The sequence below is a fragment of the Nesoenas mayeri genome (genome assembly GCF_963082525.1).
Source record: "Nesoenas mayeri genome assembly, chromosome: 22".
Lineage (NCBI taxonomy): Eukaryota > Metazoa > Chordata > Aves > Columbiformes > Columbidae > Nesoenas > Nesoenas mayeri.
The window spans coordinates 2,829,209-2,854,029 of record NC_137572.1 but is presented as its reverse complement, the minus strand read 5'-3'; the positions used below and the strand labels follow the sequence as shown (position 1 = coordinate 2,854,029).

At 46.6% G+C, this 24,821-nt stretch overlaps 1 protein-coding gene across 1 annotated transcript in view; it reads right to left on the bottom strand.

Moving 5' to 3' along the window:
- Nucleotides 1–24,821, bottom strand: part of UBASH3B (ubiquitin associated and SH3 domain containing B) — a gene marked incomplete at its 5' end in the record, with an annotated part of 56,246 nt that overhangs the window by 5,007 nt on the left and 26,418 nt on the right. Inside the window, 9 exons of the mRNA XM_080357909.1 lie at nucleotides 118–210; nucleotides 2,117–2,239; nucleotides 3,114–3,234; nucleotides 3,475–3,610; nucleotides 9,006–9,214; nucleotides 11,325–11,494; nucleotides 13,532–13,730; nucleotides 14,224–14,410; nucleotides 14,995–15,048. Coding sequence (XP_080214035.1) covers nucleotides 118–210; nucleotides 2,117–2,239; nucleotides 3,114–3,234; nucleotides 3,475–3,610; nucleotides 9,006–9,214; nucleotides 11,325–11,494; nucleotides 13,532–13,730; nucleotides 14,224–14,410; nucleotides 14,995–15,048 — 1,292 coding nt within the window. The remainder of the gene's footprint in view (nucleotides 1–117; nucleotides 211–2,116; nucleotides 2,240–3,113; nucleotides 3,235–3,474; nucleotides 3,611–9,005; nucleotides 9,215–11,324; nucleotides 11,495–13,531; nucleotides 13,731–14,223; nucleotides 14,411–14,994; nucleotides 15,049–24,821) is intronic.

Sequence of the window (24,821 nt, the reverse complement as noted above, 5' to 3'; positions counted from 1 at the left end):
GTATGGAAGATGAAGTGTTTGATATATGTACTCGGAATAGGATATTCCAAGGAATGTAAGCCTCTGTTTCCCAGAAAATGAGGACAATGCAGCTCTTTCTGCCTGTTCGGTTCTTACCTTTCAGGATGTTGTGTGCTGTCTGTACACATCGCAGGGACGGGGAGCTGTAGATGTAGTCTACAATGGTATTAGTTTCTAGCAAGGCTTCACCTGCAAGCAAGTTTCAACACCCGTGAATAAAAGCAGACAAATGGCATTTGGACAGCAATGCAGGGCATCTGCCACCCTGCAAGGAGCACATGCAGTTTGTGTTTTGGGCAATACGTGTGTTTAATTTCAGCGGACACTGTGATATGTGCAGCTGTGGGTCCGGGGCGCATTCTGCTCTGTGTGTTGCTCTAGGTCTATCTAGACACTTCACCAGTATGCAAAGAAACGGCAGCAGCTTTTGCTTTGTTTCTGTTTCTCTCAGATTTAGCCAAACAGCAAACAGTGTGTGGAGAAAAATTGTAGAGAGCTTGAATTTAATTTTGTTTTTGTCTGTAAGCCGTAAATCAGAATGATTCAACTTAACTCAAACCCAACTTAATTCAATTGGCTTGGTTTTTCGCAAGTGTAAATTACCATTTCATTACACAGGTGGGAGATCACTGAAAATGAGATAAGAATCAACTCCATTATTAGGGTTATTAATATTCTTGCAATGCCTAAGGGAACCAAATGAGCACAGGAATCTGCTCAGCGTTGCACAGACTTGTAGTAAGGAAGGGTTGGTTTCTGTTATATTTGAAGAGGCAGGACAAAGAAGTGGGAGCAAGGAGGGGTTATTAACCTCGACTTCGTTATGTTTAATGATGGCTGTAACCGTGTCCAAGCAAATCTATAAATCTCTTGAGAGAAGCGGGGTAATTTAGAAGGAGCGGCACATCCAACAACCTCCATCACGGGTTTGCTTTCGTCGTTCTTGGACCCATTTAATGACACTAGCAAAGTGTGCTGTGATTGCTCCCGGATTCGCCTTCTGTCGTGTCCATATTGCCAACCCCGGTGCCATGTGGTCGGGAGTTCTGAGCATCCTGCTGTTGTACAGTGATTTATTTTGGTTTAAAAAGCAAGTATAATTTTAGCTGCCCTAGTTTGAATGTGACCAAGGCAAAGTGCTCCGCAGGATTTCAATTGGAGAAAATGCAAAGTACGGCGCTCTGAAGCTCATGTTTTTGAGGGGCTGGGCTCTCCTAAGCACAATCCTCAATATGTGCTGCTCGGCTATTAAATCATTTTCTCTCTATACACAAATGAATAGGCTCAGGAGCCAGGGACAAGGATGGGGGATGGGACAACTTGGGAAATAACGTGGATTGTGTTTTTGCCAGATAAACATAAAGCCAGGTGGTTTGATACAAGTATATTAACTGCAGATCGAGATGTAACATTGCCAAAATCAAGGAGACTGAGGGGGGACTCATTGCTGGGGATCAAGATGGAAAGGGGCAGTGTCAGGAGGATGGAGCCAGGCTCTGCTGGTGACAACCAGGGACAGGACAAGGGGCAATGGGTGCAAACCGGAACACAGGAGGTTCCAGTGAAAGAGGAGAAGCAACTTGTTGGGGTGAGGGTGGCAGAGCCTGGCCCAGGCTGCCCAGGGGGTTGTGGAGTCTCCTTCTGTGCAGACATTCCAACCCGCCTGGACACCTTCCTGTGTAACCTCATCTGGGTGTTCCTGCTCCATGGGGGATTGCACTGGATGGGCTTTCCAGGGCCCTCCAACCCTTGACATTCTGGGATTCTGTGAAAAAGCGTATTTTGCATGTGGTGCCTGTAACGCTGCTGCATTCCTCGACAACATCGGTAACAACAGTATCTTCCAGGGTGATAACGCATGCCCTGCGCTCGCCCGCTAACAGCTCTGACTTCACACCGCGGCCTAGATTCTGTGCATTGTCTTTAATTCCGCTGCAGCAGCTGAAGGAGACAAAGTTTGCTCTGAAACAGAGGGCTTGCCACTGAAGGGACTTTGCAAAGGTTCTCGAAACATCTAAATCCTGTTAGTTCAGGGCACCCGAGTCCAATTTTTGTGCTTTCTGTTGCTCGGGCTGTGTGTGGGAGCGCAACTCACCCACGAGCCTCGCCTGGGTACAGCCCAGCACGGTGATGGGCGCATCCTTCTCATAATCCCTGAAACCGCCGCTTCTTTGAGGTAAACTGTGAGGCATATTCAGGTTACTACGCATATACCTCCCTGTAAGAGAAAGGTTAGAAGCAGGTGTTGGAATTATTTGATCAGAGGGCATCATGCTTCTTCTTTCTCTCCACCCTCTTCCATCATAACGTCCGTACCACACAGGTTCTGCCTAGACCTGTTTGTTGAGGCGTTTTTCCCATATAAAACAATCAGAAATCGGAACAAATTAAGTATCAGTTCAGAACGTTGCTAATTTAATGCCCCGAAGCAAACAAACTTCCATCCCACAACAAATGGAACCTGAAATGTTACACTTCTACAGGAGGCTAAAATGTCAGAGCTCTTCATATGTAATTTAGAGAGAAGGTAGTTGTAAAATCATCCTTTTTTTTCCAGCCATTTTGGCTATAAGATATTGGCATTTTTTTTAACAGAAAAAAGACTTTGGATAAATTTCCTCTCAGCTCTAATGCTAACAGAGCCTGAAATTATAGTCTGTTAACTACAGTCTGAAACTCAAGCATATTACTGGGTTGCAAACTCTATTTGATGCTCCAAAAGGCACCCTGAACTGCACCTATGGGTGTTATTTTCCTTTAGGACCGAAAGCCAACTGTGCCAAAGATGTTTGCACTGGACACTGACTACCAGCATCACGGCTTCATTTCCAAATGAAAATGCTCTTTGGCAGTGTTACTTCAATGGAAGTTTTTCTTGCAATACTCTCCCAAATTTTGTAGCATTTACTTCGTGGCTGGTGTTTCTACTTCTGACTGCAGCCCTGGACCCTGCACCCGGGGGGTTTCCACTCGTAACTGCTCAAAGCAACGTTTTGTGTTAGAAAACCACAGCTCCCATCCAACCTTTCCCCAGGTGGTTGCCACTTGCTTTCCTTCATCTAAACCTGAGAGACCCAGGGGAACGGACTCACCTTTGGCATCGAAACACTGTGACAGCCAATACTTCCCAAAAACCACATCCATCCTTTCCCCGTGTCTGCAGACAAACAGGCAGCGTTTCTGAGGCCCGGGCTGGCTCGTTATTCTCAGGGGCTGGAAGGAAAATTACAGGATGATTGACCTTCACCAAAGCGCAAGGGGTTTTCTGAGCTCTGATTTACTTATGGGAGTCAAGACCAGGCACCTCTTGCTTTACCCTCGTGCAAATGTGGGTACAAATGAAACTTCCAGTGCATGCGGTGAAAAGAGACCAGCAGAAAACTTCAGGGGGAAAACCAGTTGGTGGAAACTTGCCACCACAATTCTGTGTGATCTGTGTGTGTGGGTCCCCACCTGCACGTTCTGGCAGATGATGGTGAGTGGTCCTGCGTCCCCAGGTCCTTGGTCGTCCTGCTGTCTCCGTTCCAGGGCTCCGTCAGTGAAGGCTTGAAAGGATGGGGAAGATGTCGTATTCAGAATTGAGTAGGACCTGCCAAAAATAGAAAGGTGTTGGCTTTGGGAACGCTTTGGACTTCATGTGCTTGTGCTGCAGTGAGGACATTTCTGTAGTCTTTGGGAACTGATGATAATTACTATGGTCATGTTATAACATTATTACTTGTATTTTAGTGCTGCCTAGAGGGCAGCTGGCTAGGTGATGTAGAGACAAACCCCATCTCAACAGGCTGTTTCCTTCGAAACAGCTTCACAGAACAACAGTTCCCAAACTTTGCTCTGTCGGGCTCTGTCAGCTCTCAAATATTCTCCTGGAAAATGCCCAGAGCTTCCTCACAGCCCCGGGACGCTCGCTCACATCATCTGGGGACCAGCTGCACATTACTTACCATGGTCTCATGGATCAAAGTTTGGAAACTAGTGAGTTTTCACTCACCTTTGGGGCACAAGCTATTGCTTCAGTAGAAGGGCAAGTTTTGGGGTTCCTGTGCACGAGTATCCCCTGGTAGGGACGCAGCACATTCAGTTTGGGTTGTTGTTTCTACATTTTTCAGTGCTATTCCCTTTCCTGTCTACAGTGGGAATTTATTCTCAACAGTGCCTCCTGTTAAGTGTAGCCAAAGGGATATAACAGATCCTATTCCCCCTCAAGGGTTTATCTAATGATGGTCCCCCTGAATAAAGCTCTCATGGCCAGACATCCAAGGGCTTCGACCAAGACCCTCGGGAGTAAACTCTGCCAGGCAATTACAGAAGCTGCAGTGACCCTCTGCTGATGAGGTTACACTGTATGGGTCACGTTTGCTCAGTCATTTAAAGAAACCCCATTGTCAGATAATGTACATGGTCATTTGTTTTGACAGAAATAGTTGCTGTTGCGTGCACTTTTCAGTGCCTTGAATATGTCAGAAGTTGCTTCCTGACTAGCACCTAGTTAGGATAAAATCTCAGAGCGGTCCCAGAGCTGTTAAAATGACACCAAGTGCCTCGAACAAGGGAATGAAAATAGGTCATCTGCATTTTTTGTAAAATGATCTTCTGCGAGATCGTAAGATTTGCACCACTTTAAAGAAGAAAAGAATACCACACTGTTGGTCCCGACGCTGGTCCCTTACATGGGAGGATGAGGGAAATATTCCCAGGTGCTGGGGTGAGAAATCATGTCTAACCTTCCTCCTCAGAATATCTGCATGTGCATGTGGGAAATACCCACTTCCAGCTGGCAGGATAAGGCCAACTCCGACCCAAAAGCTGCCCGAGTAACATTGGCGTGCGCAGGGAGCACGGACAGACGTTTATCACGTTTATTACGTGGTCAGCTTGGAGCGCGGGTGCAGCTGCACAGACACATCCTCACTGCCCCGAAAACTCCAATATCTCACCGTGAGAAGGATCTGGATTTCTTAGCTAGGCCCCGTCACTATTGCGGTGTTGCAGCTTTCAATCTCTCATCCCATCTCAGCCCTTTCCTGCTTTGTCTTTTAAGGATGCTGGCCTGGAGAATACTAAGGATTTTTTTGGTTACCCCTCTTCCCTTCATCCCCAGGAGCTGCTGCACAATTTCGGAGACTTTCTTTCTCTCTAATCCCTTATTAAAAGGCCACAGACGCTGTGGTATCTATTTATAGATGCTAGGATCTGCTGCGAATGATGATGAGGCAAAGGCTTCCTATCTTGCCGTGTCTGGAGCAGAGCCACCAGTCTGACTTCAGTGCTATCTCCTTGATGTTGCTGGAAAACAGAAGCCGCTGAAGCTATTTCAGCTTAGTCATCTTCTAAGCATAGGTCATTGTTTGGAAGCTTTTCCCAAAGGCTTGTAGCTCCTCTGCTTGGCAAACAGAGACTGAAGGCAAACAGCATTTACTGTGTTCAGTGCTCTATCAGCGATGCTGCTGTGTCCCCGGGGGCAGCGTCAGGAAAGGCCCCTTGAAGAATGGAGATGCTTGGAGCAAAGGATGGAGAAAAGGTCTCTGTCACGACACAACAACGTTAGTTCTCACCTCTGTGTAGGAAAAGACTCCTCTGCCACGTCACTCATCATTATGTAGAGGAGAGGGGCTCCCAAGGAAAAGGAACCAGTGATTATTGCAGAATGGGAGGAAAAGAGAGGGGAAAAAACCCCCTACTGAGCCCCAAATATAGCTTGAAAAATTAGGGCTGATTTTCCTCCCCCCGGTACTTGTGCCAAGTCTGATTTCTCAGGCTCATTAAAGGGGCAAAGAATAGCTCTGGCATCTCATGAGGAGCCGAAATAGACTGGTGTGCAATATCTGCAGCGCTCCTGTCCATTTTGGGGCAGAGGAGGCGACTATTTCTGGCTTGGCTGGTAATGGAAAAGCAGTGCAGGGAACCATCACAGATTGTAGCTTTTGGGTGGTGCTGGCTCCACAGATACAAAGATAGCGCTCTTACTTCTGCCATACGCCTTTACATGTATATATGGAGAGCCCCATGGGTTTGAACGCTTGGTTTTTGTGGCTTCTGCCATGAAGTATTTTGTTTTTAGCGTACCTATGGTCAGGTCCTTTCCTAGGCTCGGTCAGAACACATCTTATCTCTCTCTCCCCTAAGGAGAGTCCAGTGCTTTCTGAAAGGTTATTTTTCACTCACATACGCTTACCAAAGGGATGGCAAGAATGGGTCACGCAGACTGAGGATCTGGGTTGCGCTGTGTGGGATGCTGAAGCAATTTATCTTCAATCATTTTCCAACCTACAGCACTGATCAGAGATTGAATGTTTCCCCTCACTGTTACCAGCAGGTCCGGTCCTTGGCATGAGTAGAAATCACACAGGGATGTGCCACAGCCAGAGAAGAAATGTAGTTTAGATGTACAGAAAATCCTTGGGGTTTGCAGAAGAGAAGTGATACCATCCCTATTTTTAGGAGACAGGGAAAGGATTCAGCCTTGGAGTCTCTCAAGGCACAACCTGGTTCCATGGGCAGTAACTCTGCCTCGAAGGCAAACCCTCTTCTCCCCTATTAAACAGATAATCAGGTTTGTCCTCTTAGTGTGGCAGCCTGTTGGTCTGCAGCCGAGGCACAGACCTTGCTGCAGTGCAGGGACGTCTTTTTTATATGTTTGTACAGCGCTAGCCAGCAAGGTCTGTGTGCCAGGCAGAGACCTTGAGCTGCTATTTGGATATTAGCCATAAAAACCATGTCCACAAAACCAGGTCACTGTTCAGCTTCTGCCTCACTCGCGCCCAGTGAGCTGTATTTTCACAGAATCACAGAGTGTTAGGGACTGGAGCAAAGATGCTGCAGGGAGTGGAGCATCTCCCGTGTGAGGAAAGGCTGAGGGAGCTGGGGCTCTGGAGCTGGACAAGAGGACACTGAGGGGGGACTCATTGCTGGGGATCAAGATGGAAAGGGGCAGTGTCAGGAGGATGGAGCCAGGCTCTGCTGGTGACAACCAGGGACAGGACAAGGGGCAATGGGTGCAAACGGGAACACAGGAGGTTCCAGTGAAAGAGGAGAAGCAACTTGTTGGGGTGAGGGTGGCAGAGCCTGGCCCAGGCTGCCCAGGGGGTTGTGGAGTCTCCTTCTGTGCAGACATTCCAACTTGCCTGGACACCTTCCTGTGTAACCTCATCTGGGTGTTCCTGCTCCATGGGGGGATTGCACTGGATGAGCTTCATGGTGATCTCAATAATGCATGATTTTGACTTGAGGAATGCAGTCTGTTGCGATTAGGAGGGAAAGCTCCATGGCTGTTCTTTCTTTCTCATCCTCTGCAGGGATGGAACAGGACATGGCTGCATACGCAGAGGCAGCACAAACCAGCCCCGGATCACAGGATCACAGCATTGCTCACTGGCAGCGGCCTCGTCCCAACACCGCGAGTGGGGTCCGGCGGTCCCGGTGAGTACTGCCACGATTACTTTTCTTTTGCCTACAAAATGAAGATATCTGTGCGCTGTTCTTCTCTTACCACAAGGATCTTGCCGTGAATACTGCGGCCTGGAGGTTGTCCTTAGCTTGCTATATTGTTTTGTCCACATGACATTCTGTAACATAATATTCCTTGCGGGAAGCCGTTGTGTAAAATGAGGCTGTTTTCCGGGTATGTAATAATGTTTTTGATAAATGTTCCATATTGCTTGCTCCAGTTGATGATTTATAGTCTTTAGCGGTAGTCAGGGAAAGGGCATTTCCTTTCTTTGCTTGAGGTGCTGGAGTTACAAAGCATTTGGCTTTCCTTTGAGTTGCTGCTGCAATAGTAATTCTTTCCCATGCTGCTCCCTAGGCCTCAGAACTCTTCCAGGCACTCTAAGAAAACAAAGCAGAATGCACTTGAGCAGTCTATGTGGACCTGAGACCACTTTGGCTCGCAAATTTTGGGTGAAGAAAGGATGGTGTTGCTGGATTTGGAGACTGGAGGGTCTGGATTAAGTTGTGTCTTCATAGAAACTCTCTAATTGACTTTGCCCATGTGTCTTCATTTTCATTTCTTTAAGCTTTGGTTACTGGAGGTCTTTTCTCACAATGAAAGACGAGTTGGAGTTTGATGGCAACAGACTCGCTATATAGGTTTGTGCTGTTTGGAAAATATGTTGGATCGGTTTCTACTGTCAAGTGCTGTGCTGACACGGGTTACCGAATGCTTTCCTTTCTGCTCGGCCTGTCTCCACAGGTCACATTTGCCCACTGAAATTTGGAATACGAACTGCCTGTGTTTTGTTCTGTGTGTCCATCCCTTCCCCTTGCGGCTAACCTGTGCTCTGGTGTGACCGTCACCAAACTTGTGTACCTGCACGGTGCTTATCAGGGGGGCAGCAGGAACGTTCCTCTCCTTCTCATCTCATGCTCTTACATACAAACTACCCCCTGTGCTCCAGATTTCTCAAAGGCGTTTGGGCGCTTAGAGATACAAACAGCCCTGCAGGAGTGCCCAGACCTACCCTCAAGTACTAGTTTTTGATTGCTGTTTAACTAATTGCCATCAAAATCAAGAGGCACAAAGCATATCCTTATTCAAAAAGGTGAGGTCTGTACTCTCATTCAAGCCAATGGCAGGCAGGCAATGAACTGCTTTTGAACATCTTGCTAAGTATCTTAAGAAACACTGCTGATCCCAAGTCCTTTTCCCTGAGGAATCATACCCAGCAGATCTCGCTTCCCAAAGTAATGCTCAAATTTAAGCCTTCCTGATCCTTGGCCCAGCACAGAGGTGTCTGCACTGCAGTGGCTCTACCGCAGCCATCTGCTCCAGCTCCGTTCAACAGCAGCAGCGATCCTATGAGTAATAGTTGCTGAAACAGCTAAACAAATCACATCGTCCTCTAATGCCATGCACAGGGAGAGCATCTGCTCTTCCTTTCCTTGGTGTGCCAGTACGTTTTCCCCAAGCGACCCTCTGGGAGACTCTTCACTGACCCAGGTGAGAAATCACAGCGATGGAAAGCACACTGAGCAGCTTTACCTACCCATGGAACACCCAGGTCCCACATTCATCCGCCTTCGTGATGTAATTTTCAGGCAGGAGCCCAGAACAGCCAGTTGCGAGGGAAATGCCATAAATCCAGCCCTCACTTGTACTGGTTTGTTCCACAGGGGACATGAAAATAAAATCCCCTGGGACCAGCTCCAGTTCATCATCATTCTGGGGGGTGTAAGGATAGATCACTTGCAGAGTCTGGGGAGAAACAGAAGCACAAATGAATGACTGTTAATGGAAAGGAAGCTTTAGCAGAGCCGGGCAGGAGCACTCGCATACCGGACCTTTAACCTTAGCAAGGTGTGAACTGTTCTCCCTGTAAAGCATCACTTTGTGTATCACTTTGTGTGTTATCCAGGAAAGCTTTACCTTCAGGGAATTCCCGACACTTCTCCCTCTTTGCTGTTAGAAAGATTTTCTAGTTATTTACTCCTTCTCTCTTTGATTCCAGTCGTGCTTTTGATAACCAGGAGGGAAAGGGGGGGGATGGATTTTAGAGCGAGCAAAAACATGACTGTGTGCTTAATTCTTGTGCTCAATTCTAAGTGCCCTATTAAAAATGGAACCGAATTCTTATTGGCAGCTGCAATTACACAGTTCATGACCATCAGTGATCATTTTTGATGCACCTACTGATGCTCGATCTGAAAGAGCAGTTCTTATTGCTGTTGGAGATGAGGCAGAGACACTGTTGGGGGGTGAACAGGTTTGACTCTGCGACACCCTGTTCTCAAAACTATTCACAGTAACACACAGGAAAAATAATACAATAACACACAGGTGATGAGAAATACTGTGGCCACATGGTTTTCTTTGTAATTCCTACTGTGAACAGGATTAAGTTATAAACGTGGGGGAAAGATCAGTGAGTATAATGCTGTAATCTTCACTGGTGCGTAAGGAATCCACACGTATTAAATGTCTATCAGTAACTTTCCGTGGAAATGGCTACAGCAGTCCCTCATTTAAAGGGAGAACAAACGTGTTATTGTCCCTGGCCAAGCCTTACTTTTGCAATGGCATCACGCAAAGAGAACCCATAATCTGCCGAGCAGCTCTGATCTGATGGTGTCAGCCCATTTTCTCACTAATCCTCCTAGACTATTCGTGGTATCTCCAAAGGCAGATGGAAACTAGTCACTGTCACCTGATACCACAAGGCCAAAACTTTCACAGATGGCTGCCTGAAGTCAGATATGCAAAGACGCGAGCTGGTTTTCATCAGCAACTCCCTTTGCGGTCAGTTGGCCACGTGCAGCTTCTAAAGGGCAAGATGACACTTTGGATAGGAAGGGAGGTTGGCACGGCGTGGGCTGGGGCAGAGCGCTGTGCACAAGGGATTTCAGCTCTCCAGAAGCTCGGACATCTGATTACTCTGTGTTGTATCATGTGCTGGACTCAAATCACTTCTTCCCACTCCACCACAGGTTTTGTGCATGTGATTCAGGACAACGCACCTTGGTGGGATTAATCACCCCAACCTTAGGGGTCTAGTTGGCCACCTAAGCAGGTTCCCTCCTCCAGAAGCTGATTCATCCGGTCCTGAGATAGATGATTCACTTTCTGGAGGTGCCTGTTTCCCCCCACCGAGCCTCAGTACAAAGGCAGACTCAGACTCAGAGCTCTAACCTGGGGACATGTACAGGGAGGTGAGATGAATCTCACTTGTGGTTTCTCTGTCCCCAAGATCCCAATCTATAAAATGGAAAAAAATATAGTTTTTCTGTATATTGTGTTGGAAAAAAACTATTACTAAGAAAACTAAGTTAAGACACTGCAGTTATAGAATCCATATAAGTAACTGAAGTATAAAGGCCACGAGCGTAATAATTCCTTACATGGTGAAACGAAACGCTGTAGTTAATAATAAAGTCAAGTCTGTACAGAAGAGGATAGCAGGCTAATATACTGGCCTGGTTCCTGAGAGATCGCACCTGCTTACTTTGAGCTAACAGAGAGTCGTCGTTACAATTAATTAATCCAGCAGGACACAGTTCCCGCAAGAAGCAAGAAACGAGGTGGGTGAAATAGCAAGTCTAGACAGTATGAGTAAAAAGCAATGAAAAAAAGGCAAGATAGGCTGTGTGTTAAGATGACTGGTGGGATGTGGGAGATCTATGTTCTGGGTGTCCTTGTGGGACCTGAGGCAAGTTCCTCAATGTCTGTATAGTCTGTGCTGTGCACGGGGAGTCCTCATTCAGCTGGCAGCTTGTGAGCGCTCTCAACTGCAAACAGCTCAAACCAGCTCTGCTAGGTCCTCTTTTTTATTGTTTGAATTTTTGGAGCGAAAGAGGCTCCGCAAACGTACCTCGTGGTTAACGAAGCGTATGTCTCGGGAGAATATGGCGGCCACCCAGTCGCAGCCCAGCTTGACATCGATGTTCTGCGCCAGCTTCTCCAGCGTGGGCAGGTGGTTGGTCTGGAAGTGATAGGCCAGCGTCACGTGGAGCTGCTTCTTGTGGGGCTCCACGTGAACATCTGCAACGAGAAGACGGCGGTTAACAAACGGCTATTGAGATTAGCAGCTTTTTGGAGGCGTAGGAGTGTCTATCGCCTCCAAACAGGAGCTGGGAGGAGAACCTTTCAAATAGCTTAGGTGGAACAAATTGTGGGCTAGTTTCTGGGGAAGTCGAATGTGAGTTCCCTTTATATGTAGCACTTTGGATCAAATAATTAAAGATTTGTGGCCTTCTTCAGTCCTGAGTCACACCAGGGTGGCAGACAAGGCATTCTCGCCAAACTGCCAAAACACACATTCAGAAAACAACGGCTTTCTGGATGGTGTGATAACCATTATTGTCATTTTGAACCCACCGGGTCTTCTGCCAAAACAGCCATTTTTCCAGGAAAGGGGTGGCCTTCCTTTCACTGGCAGATGAGCAAGTTAAAAACACTACTTTTTAGTCCCCTCTGTTCTCTCTTCTACAGTAGCAATTACAAATCCATGGAATTTACACATTCATGAGAGTTGATTAAATCTTTTCCCTGGGCATTAGTTGGATTAGCAGTTTGCCCGCTGAGGGTGAGGTATTCCAAAATTGTGGAAACAGACCTAGAGATGATAATGATTCAAAATGAGCCTGCAGAAAAAGAACCTTTATTAGGAAAAGATTCCAGGAAGCAGAAAGGTGAAAGTATGTGAAATATTTGGACTCTTCCAGTAGATGTGGAAATCATAGGATACATTGTTTGAGTGTAATTTATTCTTGCTTATTCAACCAAAAATTGCAATTAAATTTGACTGATTATTCAGTCAAAATTGCAGCTATTCAGAGACTTGGCTCCAAGTGCCAGCCAGGGGTGGCTCTGCAAGCTCATCCATCTTTTATTTGATCAGCAAGAAAAAATATGCTCTGGATCTCTGCAAAAGCCCCGGAGGCTTTAATGTGATAACCTGCCCAAGCTGCGGACTGCAATGCAGCAATCGGCTTCCCCTGGGAAAGAACTGCTCCGAATGGGAGCAACGCGGGGCCAGAAGCTCGCTGGAAGCCCATTGATGCTTCCTTCTCCTTTTGGGGTAAAAACTGCCCCTTTTGACTGTGTTGATTTGGATGTTACATCACTCCGCTGTGCAGGGGAGCACTTGTACCATTGTCACACGCTGCACGAGTCCTTGAACCTGCCTAATGTGCATTGGTAAAGATAACAGCCGTTTCCTCCCTCTTCTAAAGGGAGAAAAGTTCTAGGTCACTGTCAGGTGAAAACAATGTGATGAACCTACGAAATGTCTGTATCTCTTCCTCTGAGCAATGGGCAGAGACTCGTAGCTGTTTTTTTGGTGTTATGGAACTCAGGAACTCAGAAGTTGCTGTATCTCAATGCACTTAAACTCCAGGATAAGCCTGTGATAATGAAGGACTAAACCAGTTGTGTTGTGACTAGTTTAGGCTGAGCACTACAGCAATGGAGCGTGGGAGGATTAGTCAGGGAGCTATTAGAATGCTCTGATGCTGTTCTGGTTTCCAAGTTTGGAGGTAACCGGAGGACACGTGGAGAGCACAGAGTGCTCTGTTATCTCCCCACTTCTGGCTCCTACAGGTTCCCCCTCCAGAAGCAGCAGAGGACCAGGTGATGGAGCCACCGTGTTGGGAGACAGGGCTATTTGGAAGTGTTTCCTCCTAGGATGCCAGGGTACTTGGGGTCTTCTGACCCCGTTTGCACCTCAGAAATGCAGTGCAACATCAAACGCAGCCTTTACGTGGCTGAGGAAAGTTCTGTGACAGTAGCTTGAGGCAGCGAGTGGAGCAGGAAATGCTCAGCCTTGCAGACAGAGCGTCTATCTGAAAGGTTAAGGAACCACCAAATGTCAACTTCCCTTTCAGGAGATAACACTTGAGACTAAGTGTGAGATGATCTTACAACCGTTCCTCTCAGGCTCTTAGCCTCATGCCACTTTGAAAAATCAAGTATTGGCCTAATGAGCTTTGTTTCTTCATGCCATCAAAGTTATGGGATCTGAAAATGCCCAAGTCTTGAAGACATGAGCTCTTTGTAGCTGCCAGCATAGTCACTCACCGGCTTTCGAAGCGGCCTCTGCGGCAAAGTCTGCAGCAAACTTCTTGAGCACCTCAGCGCTTTCTTCCTTGACAAAGAGCCCGATGAAGTTGGAGGACGTGTAGAGCTCCAAAGGCAGAGGGGCCGGGAACTTGCATTTCCAGCGCATCACGGTGGCCTGCAGAGCTTCGGTGAGAGCATCCACCTTGCCGTCCTCGCACTGCCAAAGGAAAAGGGACAAGCGTTTCTCAGGTGGAGAATCGCCCCTGTGCTTAGCTCTGTAGTGCAAAGGACAGGCTTGGAGGGTGGGCATGGATTGTCTACCTTTGCTGTAATGCAGTCTGAAAAAGCGCATGGTGGTAGAAAAACAGTAGTTTAGAATTCGTCTGCCCCTCCCTTGTCCTCAAAACAGGATCAGCTATCCCCAAGTAACCTTCCTCACCTCAGCCCACTGCCCCCCGGGCTGTTCTCATGTTAGCGATCGCTTGAGATGATGAGAATTTGGTCTTGTGCTGCTGCTGCTCATCAAAACAACCCACTTAAAAACCAGATACGTCCTCGACAAGCCCAGGCATCAGGCGGTTCTGAAAACAGCCCCCCAGCTCCTGAGCAGAAACCCTCTGATGGGGCACGTAATGTCTGCAGCCTGACCCTGGCAAGGGCTGCTCATGAATGCGTGCGTAAGGGCAATGGAAAGAGGAGCTCTGCTTTACCATAAAGAACTGGCAAAGGGTGATATGTGGGAAGATGTTGTGAGCTTTGTTCTTCCCACAGATCTGCTTCGACTGCTGCCAGAACTCCGACAGCTTCTGCGCCAGGGGGCCGGTGGGGCGCAGGTACAGGACGTACTCCCGGGGCAGCGTGTCATCGAGGAACGGGTCACCCACGTGGGAGAACAGCCTGGGAGGGAGAAACAAGTGTTAGACTGATGGATAGACACATAGAGTTTTCCAGCAAAACCAGCTTTCCCCGTCCTCACTCGCGTTCATTCTCCCTTCACAGAAGGAATCAGCTCTGGCAGGTCAGGCAGAGCAGTGCGCTGTCTCATTTGCAGCCTATTACCACTGCTCAGTAATACAGAAAATAGGTTTTTAGTTTCAGACTGAGGCTCTGAAGATCTACCCCGGGTCACTGCTTCTGCCTTTCTGACTTCCCGTATACAAAACACAGGGAGGAGAGCACTAGAAATTGCTCAACAGCTTTGAAAAGGCAGCACTCAGTCTTCTGTTTAGGTGCTGGGGTGGGGAAGAGCAGTGGTTTCTTTCTCTCTCTCACCTTTTTTTGCTATTACTCGAGATCACAAGCTCTCTCAGACAAGGCTTCTTTCCGCATTGCTTATTTACAGCACTTAAATAATGGTTCGATAATTTTGCTATTGTATTTCAGCTAATGCCCCTGTTTAAACATTCCACATGGCTAAAGCCTTAGATGTTCAATTCAGTAATTTCTTTTACTCTTTTTAACATTTATAACTTCATACCAACCAGTCGCATGCTGCTTGTACACTTCTTCCACCTGTCGATGCCAGTGCTTTTTGTCTGAAGAGAGAACAAAACACAAAGGAATATTTCAGCGCTGCTGGGTTACATGGCTGCGGTCACATCCATCGCTCGAACAGCGACTCCTCGCTGGGGAAGGGCTCTAACGGTGCGTTCAGAACCTGCGGGATACGCTTTCCAGACTGATTCCCTCAACCCTGGGGCTTCTGTTAGATGTGCCGCCTGTCACATCGCTGTACGCAGTCTGAGGGACCAAGTCATGCAACCTGTTTGAAGTATGAGATATGGACCTTTGGGTTTTCCTTCCCTGGCCTGGTGTTATTCTGGATAGCGATGCGCCGGCTATTGGTATTTAATGACCTCTTTGCTGGTCGTTTGCACAGCATGAAAATCAAAAGGTTTAGGTCTGGAAGTGCAGGCATTGCAATTGCACTGAGGACAAGAGAAATTCAGCTGCCAGCAGGGGGCAAAACCCAGAGATTGTTTCAAATTGCAATAACCTGCCAAAATTTGCTAGCTCCCTTCAGTCCTCGCTATATTGAAAGTGCTCTGTGGTTACTTCCCTTTGGGATGCCTATACATCCCTTTTCACTCCAGCCAGGAAGACCCAAGTCTTCCGTCCAGCAAGTTTTCTGGTTGCAGAAGAAACTAGAGCAGCCCTGTTTAACTTGTAGACATAGAACAGTGCCAGTTGCGTTCTCCTGTCACTAATGTGGCCAAAGCAGCCACCTCCTTTTGCTCTGTGGGTTATACGCTGTGTCTCAGAGCTGTCAGCGACACAGAATCTCACTGAGGGCATTTCCTTCACGTTTACACTGGCCGACCTCAAGCCGTAACCAAACCTTACTAAATATGCTACGTTACAGCTTGATAATCATGCTAAAGGCTTGCTGACATCTTTAAGCAAGAAGGAATATGACCAAAGGGACAAGATCAATGTGCTGTGCAGCCTGTGTTATCTGCTGCTGGTTGGGTATGGGAAGCAGGTCCAAGTGAGGGGAAAGGGTTGTGGATTAGGGCGGCTGGGACCCTCCAGCATTTCTTATTTCTGCTCGTAGTGCTGTGTAGGGTGTTTATTACACCCTTTCTGTCTGCAGCGATGACTTTTGAAAGCGCTCCGATAACCACGCGGGAATATGCAATGTTAGCCACCAGCACATGTGCTGTTGACTCAGCTGTGTTTCAGCTCTGCCCTTGGCTTCCTCACCCCTTGAATATACATATTTTTGTTCATTTTGAGAGTAAGAGGAAGGCAGTAAGATAATGCAGCAAAAAAGGGCTGTGTTGCAAATGTGTGATTATGAAAAGACTTCCTCCTGCAGCGTTTTGCTGCCCTTGTCTGCCAGCGTTCATTTGAGATCAGCAGTGCTGGTCCAAGCACCTGCCTTCTGGAAGGATGGATCTTGTGTGCTCAGCGGCGTAGCTGGGTCTGCTCTATCTTGCTGGCCTTTCCCTACTCTGGCTCAGATGCACTATGCAAAACACCCCCTGCTTTGCTATATAAAGTAGTTCAGATAAGAGCAAAGAGCTCTTTGCTCTCCCCTTGCACAGGCTGGGAACCTTTCGGGGATGCTGCTCCTTGAGCAGAGCAATGACCGCCTGTGGGTTTTCCTTACCCTCATTTCATCATCCATTTCTGTTATGTCACCTTTGCTCAGTTCACCCCCCCTATTACCTGGGTTGCTTATGCTCTTTAAAGCACGAATAAATGTGACTCTCCTCACCATATATCCGAATTGTGCCTGTCTGTGTTGCATCCGAGACAGTGAATTAAAAACACCCTGGCTTTGAAATGAGCAGCTTCTCCTGTTGCAAACAAGCTGGCTCTCACTCCTCATTTACTCTCTCCAGACCCCAGCGCAGATCTCTGAAGGAGTCATGCGCAATCTAGCAGGACAGACGGTTCTGCCACCCACCCTCGTCGACTTGTTCCCTTAATGAATTGATGTTTCCTTGCAACAAATCGCACAATAGAGCTCTGATGGAAATAACTGCAGCTCCTTCTCCGCCTCCTTTGTGCTCCTGGGACCCCAAAGGGCAATATAAGATATTAGGCATGCAAGATTTCCGAAAGTGCCCATCTCTTCCATGGGGACAATAAACTCCCTTTTCAATTTAATTTTCAGCGAGAGGAGGAAGTACTGCATAAAGCAAGCAAAACTATGGTATATTTTTATCGCGGGACCTGAAGCTGTGAGATTACTATTATTATTATTATTTTAAATGTAGTGCTGGCAATGGCGATGACGACTGTTACAAAGCAGGGCATGCACCGCATCCCTCCCAAACACCCTTCCCTGTAGCCAGGACCTGGAAAGGACCCATCCTGTGGGTGCTCCAGCTCCCAGACCCTGTCGAGATGAACTGTTTAAAAGCTGAGCCCTCAAAACTAGTCACATCTATGCTGGGCACTTAGAAAAGTGGCCTGATTTTCACAGCTGCTGAGTGCAGTGGGAGCTGGAAGACACATTTTGCTCCTGAGGAAATCAGGTCACTTAATGAGGTGACGAGCTGTGGCTCAGGTGCTCAGATTTACTCACGCTGGGCAGTGAGTCTCGGCTGTAGCATTGTAGCTAGTGGTAAGAAATGGTTTTGTGACGCAGATGCACCAGAAAATAACTTTGGCTGCCTCGGGGATGAAGTACAGGGAAATGGTTTAACAATGCACAGCAACACGTAATAGCAATTTTGAACAGAGAGCAGAGATGCCATGTCCAGCTACAGGTCTGGAGATGCAGGATTTAGGGAAGAGGAAAGAAGATCCTAATGGTAGTGTCTCCCAAAAGCTCTGCAGGTGTTTTAACCACCACAAAGAACCTGGTTTGATTCTTCAATATCAAAGGCCTCGCTGTGACAGTCTCCAATGTCAAGTCACAAGGAAAGGCTTCCGTCACATATTAATGTGTAAATGGTGCCCATTTTAACCCCAGCGCACAGCTCTGCACGCTACAGAACTTAACTCATCACTGCCGAAGGATTTTTGGCTTCCTGCAAGTTCAGGCTAGGTAAGAAAAGGGCAACAGGGGAATGTCAATATAGGAAATACGTATCAATAAAGTATAATGGCAAAATCCCATTTACTTCAGAGGAAATGGCTGTAATGGGAAATGATGCATTAAGCATAAAGAGAACCTTAAGTCTCAGAGGTCCTTCCCCTCCAAGCGCTCAGCTTTCTTATTCCAGTTTAGAAAAGGAGCATGTGTGTGGCCATAATGAAAGTTAATGTCAACAGCACAAGAGCGAGAGATGGAGGTGAACTATTTCAAGATATCTGCACCCGTGTTACATTTTATAGCTAAAAACATACGCAAACTTTGGGGTGTCGATCAGCCAATGTGCTGGGGCGAGGGAGATCTGTGAATGAGCAATGGGAGGATGGAGGCGGCCTGGAAAAGAAAGGGAATGACTAAATCTTCCCTTTCATTATGTGCCTCAAGCAAAGAGAAACTTCTTACCCGTGACCAAAACCCCTCGGAGGGATGAATTCATCATTTCAAGTAGCCCCGACTCTTTGGCCCATAAAATATTTAGCTGGGTAAATAAAGATGTTTTGGAAAGTGCATTAAGCATGATGGAAGGACTTGGTTCTCCTCATCATTAGGTTCAGTTCAAAGGACCGCCTGACATGATAAGATAGGAATTATGGATCATAACTTACGCCAAATGAGTTTGAAAGGAGAATGCTGTCAACTAGAACATTTTTCTTTGGATTACAAAATAGGCACGTTTATTTTTGCTTTTGTGTGTGTATAAAGTATCTCTTTATGTAGACATATATTCAAATAGGTATATGTATCTATTCAAAGCCTTTTTCCAGTCTGTGTTGGTTTATGGGTTTTGTTTCCACATTGCCCATCAACTGACGTTTAAAAACACCCGAACTTTTGCAGTTCTCATCAATTGTTTACACCAATAACAGTACAACAGTGGAAACGTGTCTATTTTAGGCTTTCAATAAACAATTGCACATTGAAGAACAGTTTTGCAAGTGACTTTTCTGTCCATTTAATGACTTGGTCATTTGATGCAGGGAAAGATATCCACATTCCAAACAACTGACCGTGTGTCTTAGTTGTTCTGTGCACAAAAACAGCCTCCGTGAGGTGTTGTTTCCAAGTGGGTTTTGCTGTGAGTTACTCAAATGTAAATTCTTAATACGCAGAATCCAGTTGGTCACCAAAAATCATATGATATTGTTTCTGTTCTGATTTGGGTGACCTTGCTTCTATAAATAGGGACAGGACAGGAAGATATCACTAGGAATCAAGTTCCTGTTTAGCGTAGGGGGTTGGGTAGGTTCCTTTTCTGTAGTTTGTTAAGTAAAATAACCCCAAAACCTCAGCTGTTTTTGCAAGATAGAAACGACCCGAACATATGTGCACATCAGCAGAATCACTTTTTCTTCCAGCAACACCTCAGCGCATCCTTCTGTCTCTTTCCGCACGCGATGGAGGACATAAAGTCCTCGTCACGTTTACCAAGCGCCTCTAATTGCGGCTGCATCCTCCGCAAAGCGTGAGTTGGTTGCTCCACACCACGCTCCCATGAGCCAGCACTGGGCCCTTGTGGCCAGGAAGCCAATGGGACCTGGGGGGGTTAGAAGGGGGTGGTCAGTAGGTCAGAGAGGTTCTCCTGCCCCTCTGCTCTGCCCTGGGGAGACCACACCTGGAATCTTGTGTCCAGCTGTGGCCCCTCAGTTCCAGCAGGACAGGGAACTGCTGCAGAGAGTCCAGCGCAGCCACCAAGATGCTGCAGGGAGTGGAGCATCTCCCGTGGGAGGAAAGGCTGAGGGAGCTGGGGCTCTGGAGCTGGACAAGAGGACACTGAGCGGGGACTCATTGCTGGGGATCAAGATGGAAAGGGGCAGTGTCAGGAGGATGGAGCCAGGCTCTGCTGGTGACAACCAGGGACAGGACAAGGGGCAATGGGTGCAAACGGGAACACAGGAGGTTCCAGTGAAAGAGGAGAAGCAACTTGTTGGGGTGAGGGTGGCAGAGCCTGGCCCAGGCTGCCCAGGGGGTTGTGGAGTCTCCTTCTGTGCAGACATTCCAACCCGCCTGGACACCTTCCTGTGTAACCTCATCTGGGTGTTCCTGCTCCATGGGGGGATTGCACTGGATGAGTTTTCCAGGGCCCTTCCCATCTCTATCATTCTATGACTCTGTGATTCCCTTTAGGAACACGCTGTTCGGTACAACATCCCCAATTTAGGTCAGCGAGTGCTCCGAGCAGCTCGCAGCGATGGAAAGACACGCCTGAAATACAGGAACTTTCAGCGGAGAGCGGGGAAGTGCACGGTGGCTAAGGAGGCTGCAAGATTTCAAGCCGTGCTATATCCTGTAGGTCACATAAATATTTATAGAAGGTGCCTGACAGCATGATAGGGCTCCATAGTCCCCCTTTGCTTGGTCCCAGCTATTGAGTACCAAGCTCTGCTAATAGGAAAGACAGAGAAATGTAAAATGCCATCAGAAATAAATCTGGGAAGTGTGGTGCTGTGTACTTCTAGTTTCCATAATTTAAAATGTTCATTTTCTTCAGCTGGCAAACATGATGATGATGATTTTTAAGTGCAAGGAGCGAGGGCTTGGGTGTGTGTCTCTGTTTTATGTGTTTTGGGTTGGTTTTTAAGTTATGTAAGATTTTCGAAAGCGGATTGTTTCTGCCTTCTTTAGCACATGTGCACTAAGTCATTCCCCTAATCCTCTGCTTAGCCAGCTTGTTAAAGCGAAAGAAGAGGGAAGTACAGACTCGTAAAAAGTGTCGGGGATAAAGACAGGAATGTAGCAGCCATTTAACATTTTTAAAGAGATACACCAAGAAGGAAGCAGGATATTGTGCTCTTTAGAACAACAACAGTGCAGCTTTTTACAAGTCCTGGGCTTAGATGTCCAAGCCCACGGTTGCCAGTGGCTCCCAAGGATGCTGCATGATGGAGGAGAAATGAGGCGCAGCTATTTTGCCCTATTGGAATTCAGGTGCAAAAACTTGCAATGAGTTTTGCTTACAATCACGATACTGTTTTTCTTGTGGATTGCATTTGTTGCGTGGCTTCCTAGTTCACTTCCTGAAGCTTTTCTTCCTGTGAGCACATCTAGAAATGTCCTGCTGCCCAAACGCAGTGTCTGAAAATAACGGGAGTCCTGAAGCTGGAGATTTAAGAAAATGATGTCTCACAATTCCCTAATAAAACCGTAAGAGTTGGCAGCACCTCAGCTGGCTGATTCAAACGGGTTCCGAATTCTGATGCAGAGCAACCACTGGAAAAGGGCGTCAGGGTTAAGGAAGACACGAAAAAATCACTGCTGCTGTTAAAGGGTTTGAAGAATTCCGAATATTAGCAAAATGGTAAATTATAGGTGATACAAATAAATTCCAATAGAAAGCAGATACAACTGGAGCACATTCAGCAGAGGCTTGTCCCCTTCAAACATCTAATTTTAATAGTAGTAGCCAGAATGCAGCAAAATGACCAAGATTCAAATAGCGCAGTGCAGGAGAGCAGGAGCTTTCATCCCAATACTATTAATACATTTTTGGCTAACCAGGAAGACAATGTCTTTGCAAGGAGCCAAGTTAGAGGTTTAAGCACGCTCAAATGTACCATCTGGAGCTCCAGCGATAGCCAGAAAAGGAAGCGGTTGTCACGCTGATTGGAAAGAAATAAACTCCCTTGCAGTGTTCAAGATAAACACGATGCTTTCTTCTTTCTAATTGCTATTCTTCCTATAAATTAACGAGCCGGGCTGGAACAGAGATTTGCCGTGTGGTACCAAGGTCCTCCAGTCTCTTTTTATGGGAGGTGGAGAGAGTGAGCGACCCGACGTCACTCAGGTCCTGGGACAGGGGGTGGCTTTGCTGAGGATGCTCTGCCTTGTACATAGAATTTTTGAAGTATCATCTAGACCTTTAGGAAGAAGAAAAAACAAGCCGCAAGTAGCACTTTAAAGTGCCGGTGTTAACATTTTCCAGCTTCTTGGGCTTTCAAAACAGGAAGTTTGGGGGCGGCGCAGTTGCACAATTTGCCAGAAAGCTGCTGTTCCGTGAAGTCGGTGACACGGCCGTACAGGGAACCCGAGCCCTCAGGCCACCTCGCTTTCCTGGACTATTTCTCAGCGCGGTGCGAGGAGGTTTTGATGTGCTGCTCCTATTAGTAGGAGCCTTATGATCTCAGCTCGGCAGCCAGTGGAGGGTTGACTTGTTCTCCAGAGACCGAGCAAACCCCAGAGCTAAAGAGGAGTTTTCCCAGCCCAACAGAGGTGAATCGGGTAGAGATAACACAGACCAACATCAACACGGTGTAGCCGAAAACAAAGCATTGAGCTATTCGCTTTGTGATGAAATTTGTGATGCAAACTTGCTGGTAGGTTAGAGTCCAGGTCTTTGTATCGTGCACATCCTCAGAGTCTGGATGTTCGTCTGAACATGACATTGGGACTATATTGTCACTTAGGTACAAACAGGCGTTGAAGTTTTGTGCAGATTGGGACCTGCACAGCCAAATCCATTCACTGTTCCAGTGAATATTCAGGGAATATTCCACAACTACATCACTCTACAGCAAGGCTCCATGGGTCTATCTGGAATTGAATATTCAAGTTGGTCAGTACGCGAGGTGGAATAACTAAGAGGAAAAGCAATGGTGAATATCAAATCAATGATATTTTTGTGGTTCGTCTGAATATCTGTTTGCCAGAGATGGAAGAGTTAAGACACCCGTGTCCCAACAGCTGCACTCAGCAAGCTTAATTTGGTATTTTTTTGCACTAGTCGGTTTGGGCATTATTTGCTGCATTTGGAAGAGCTTGGCTGTCTTTATTCTGACACCTTATTTCCTTCTCAAGTAGTCAATAAACGGGCAACGTCTGAGGAATCTTACATGTTGTATGTACTAATGGACTCGCAACTTTGCTGAAATGGCAAAGCCCGGAGGCAGAAAGTGGGAAGTAGATGCCTAGTGAGAAGCTGACCATGATCTCCTACCTAAAATAGACCCACGCAAAGCAACAAGAAGGAAGTCTAAGAAATTAAGGAAGGTGGAAGGAAGAAGGGTGGGGTGCTGAGATAGTTGGGTTAAAGGCAAAAAATAGACTCAAAATAGCCTCCTGCTCTAGACAGCTCTGTTCAGGAAATTTTTTAAGCCTTGTTGTTCTCCATAACAACTATTTCAAAAAAGTATTCCTCGCTTGCTGTTTCTTGCCATCTAGATAGGAGGTGTGTCAATATTCCTATGGGATACCGGGGCAAGAGCCCTAAAGTGCTGTAGGAAATGGGGAGAGGAGGGTGAATGCAGTGGATTGCAACAGATTCAAGGCTAAAACACCCCCCGAACAGTGGGGTGGGAGCACCGTGATGCTAGAAGGTCCATCTTGGGGTGAGAAGTCGCATACAGGTCTCACCTCTTGCCTCGGAGGTTTTGAAGCGTGTGGTTAAACCAGTAACCTAAAGCTAATGTCAAAGTTTCCATTGTGGGGGGTGGAATGTTAGTTAGCAAGCTCTGGTCTGAATTTCAGTTTGGGGAACTGTTGGGTCTCCGTTAGATCGCTCTGTAGTCCTCAGCTCATCCAAGTCGTGGTGAACTCTGTAAAGTAATCCTGCAGACATCAGGAAAAGTGCAGAGAAATGGAGCTGTAACAGAAGATTTCCAAGTTAGCTCAGCTTTGGCTTGTGTCTTCTACTTTTTGTTGCAACAGGAAGAAATTTAGGCAAATGTAGATGCTTTTGGGAGTCCTGTACACTGAGTTAAGTTTTGATATCCAAGCTGGAATGAAGTATCTGTTCGTTCCCAGTCTGGAGTGACAGAAGCTATAAGATGCTCAGTACAATTATTTTGCTGTTATAACATTAATAACAATGAGGAGTCGTAAACACTTGGCCAGACTTTAAACTCTAATGCCAGATTATATGTTAAAAATGTCCTTGTGGTGGCTGGTTATCTGGAATTAGTAGATGACATCTACACAAGAGCCCCTGAAAGATTTAAATACCAACTATGAAAGGGTTAAAAAAAGTCCCATTAAAACCATGTATGTTTGAAGTCTAAAAGGGAACAGGAAATGAAGAATTGTGATAAACTGAGAAACAATGAGATAAAGAAGGATCTGAGAATGTAATGAGAAAACTTTACCACAGACTGGGAATATTTCCCTGCATACTCCTCTGCTTTTCTTCTGGCCTGGCAGTTCTAACTGTACAGTCTTTATTCCTTTATCTGATCATATTCTTGCAGTATGAATAGTGAATTACAAAAAAGAAAATAGGAAGACCTTAATGAGACCTGGATTTACTAATTACCCCTACACCAAAGAGTACTTATTCATATTTTTAACTTCAAGCATGCACTTATAGACTTCAGTGAGGCATAAGCACACGCCAACTGCTCTTCTGCAAAGCATATGCTGAAAGGTTATTGCAAATCAAGGTTTTGGGTCTATTATTTCTCCCGGCAGAATTTCTAAGGATTTTAGAACAAGTGTTTGCCATGATAAAAGTAGCTTTTTTTCCGTTCACTGAAAACCTGGGGATTTGATGCTACCAAATAGCAAATGGATGTGGATTTGCTGGAGATGGTCCCCACTCCTTTTGCCTGAACAAAGCTCGTTGTGCGTGACGACTGAGCCATAACCCAGCCTGTCCTCAGCCTCCTCCATTTGTCCAGTGTGATTACTGGTTTATGACTGCTCGCCTACCTAAATGGTGAGAGATTTGGTGCTTCCCTTCAGTTAAGAGTTCTAACAAGGATTCCCAGGTGAGATGTGTTCTCTGAGTCTGAAGTGTATTTTCTCAGCAAAGGCTTTGCCGTAGCACTTTAC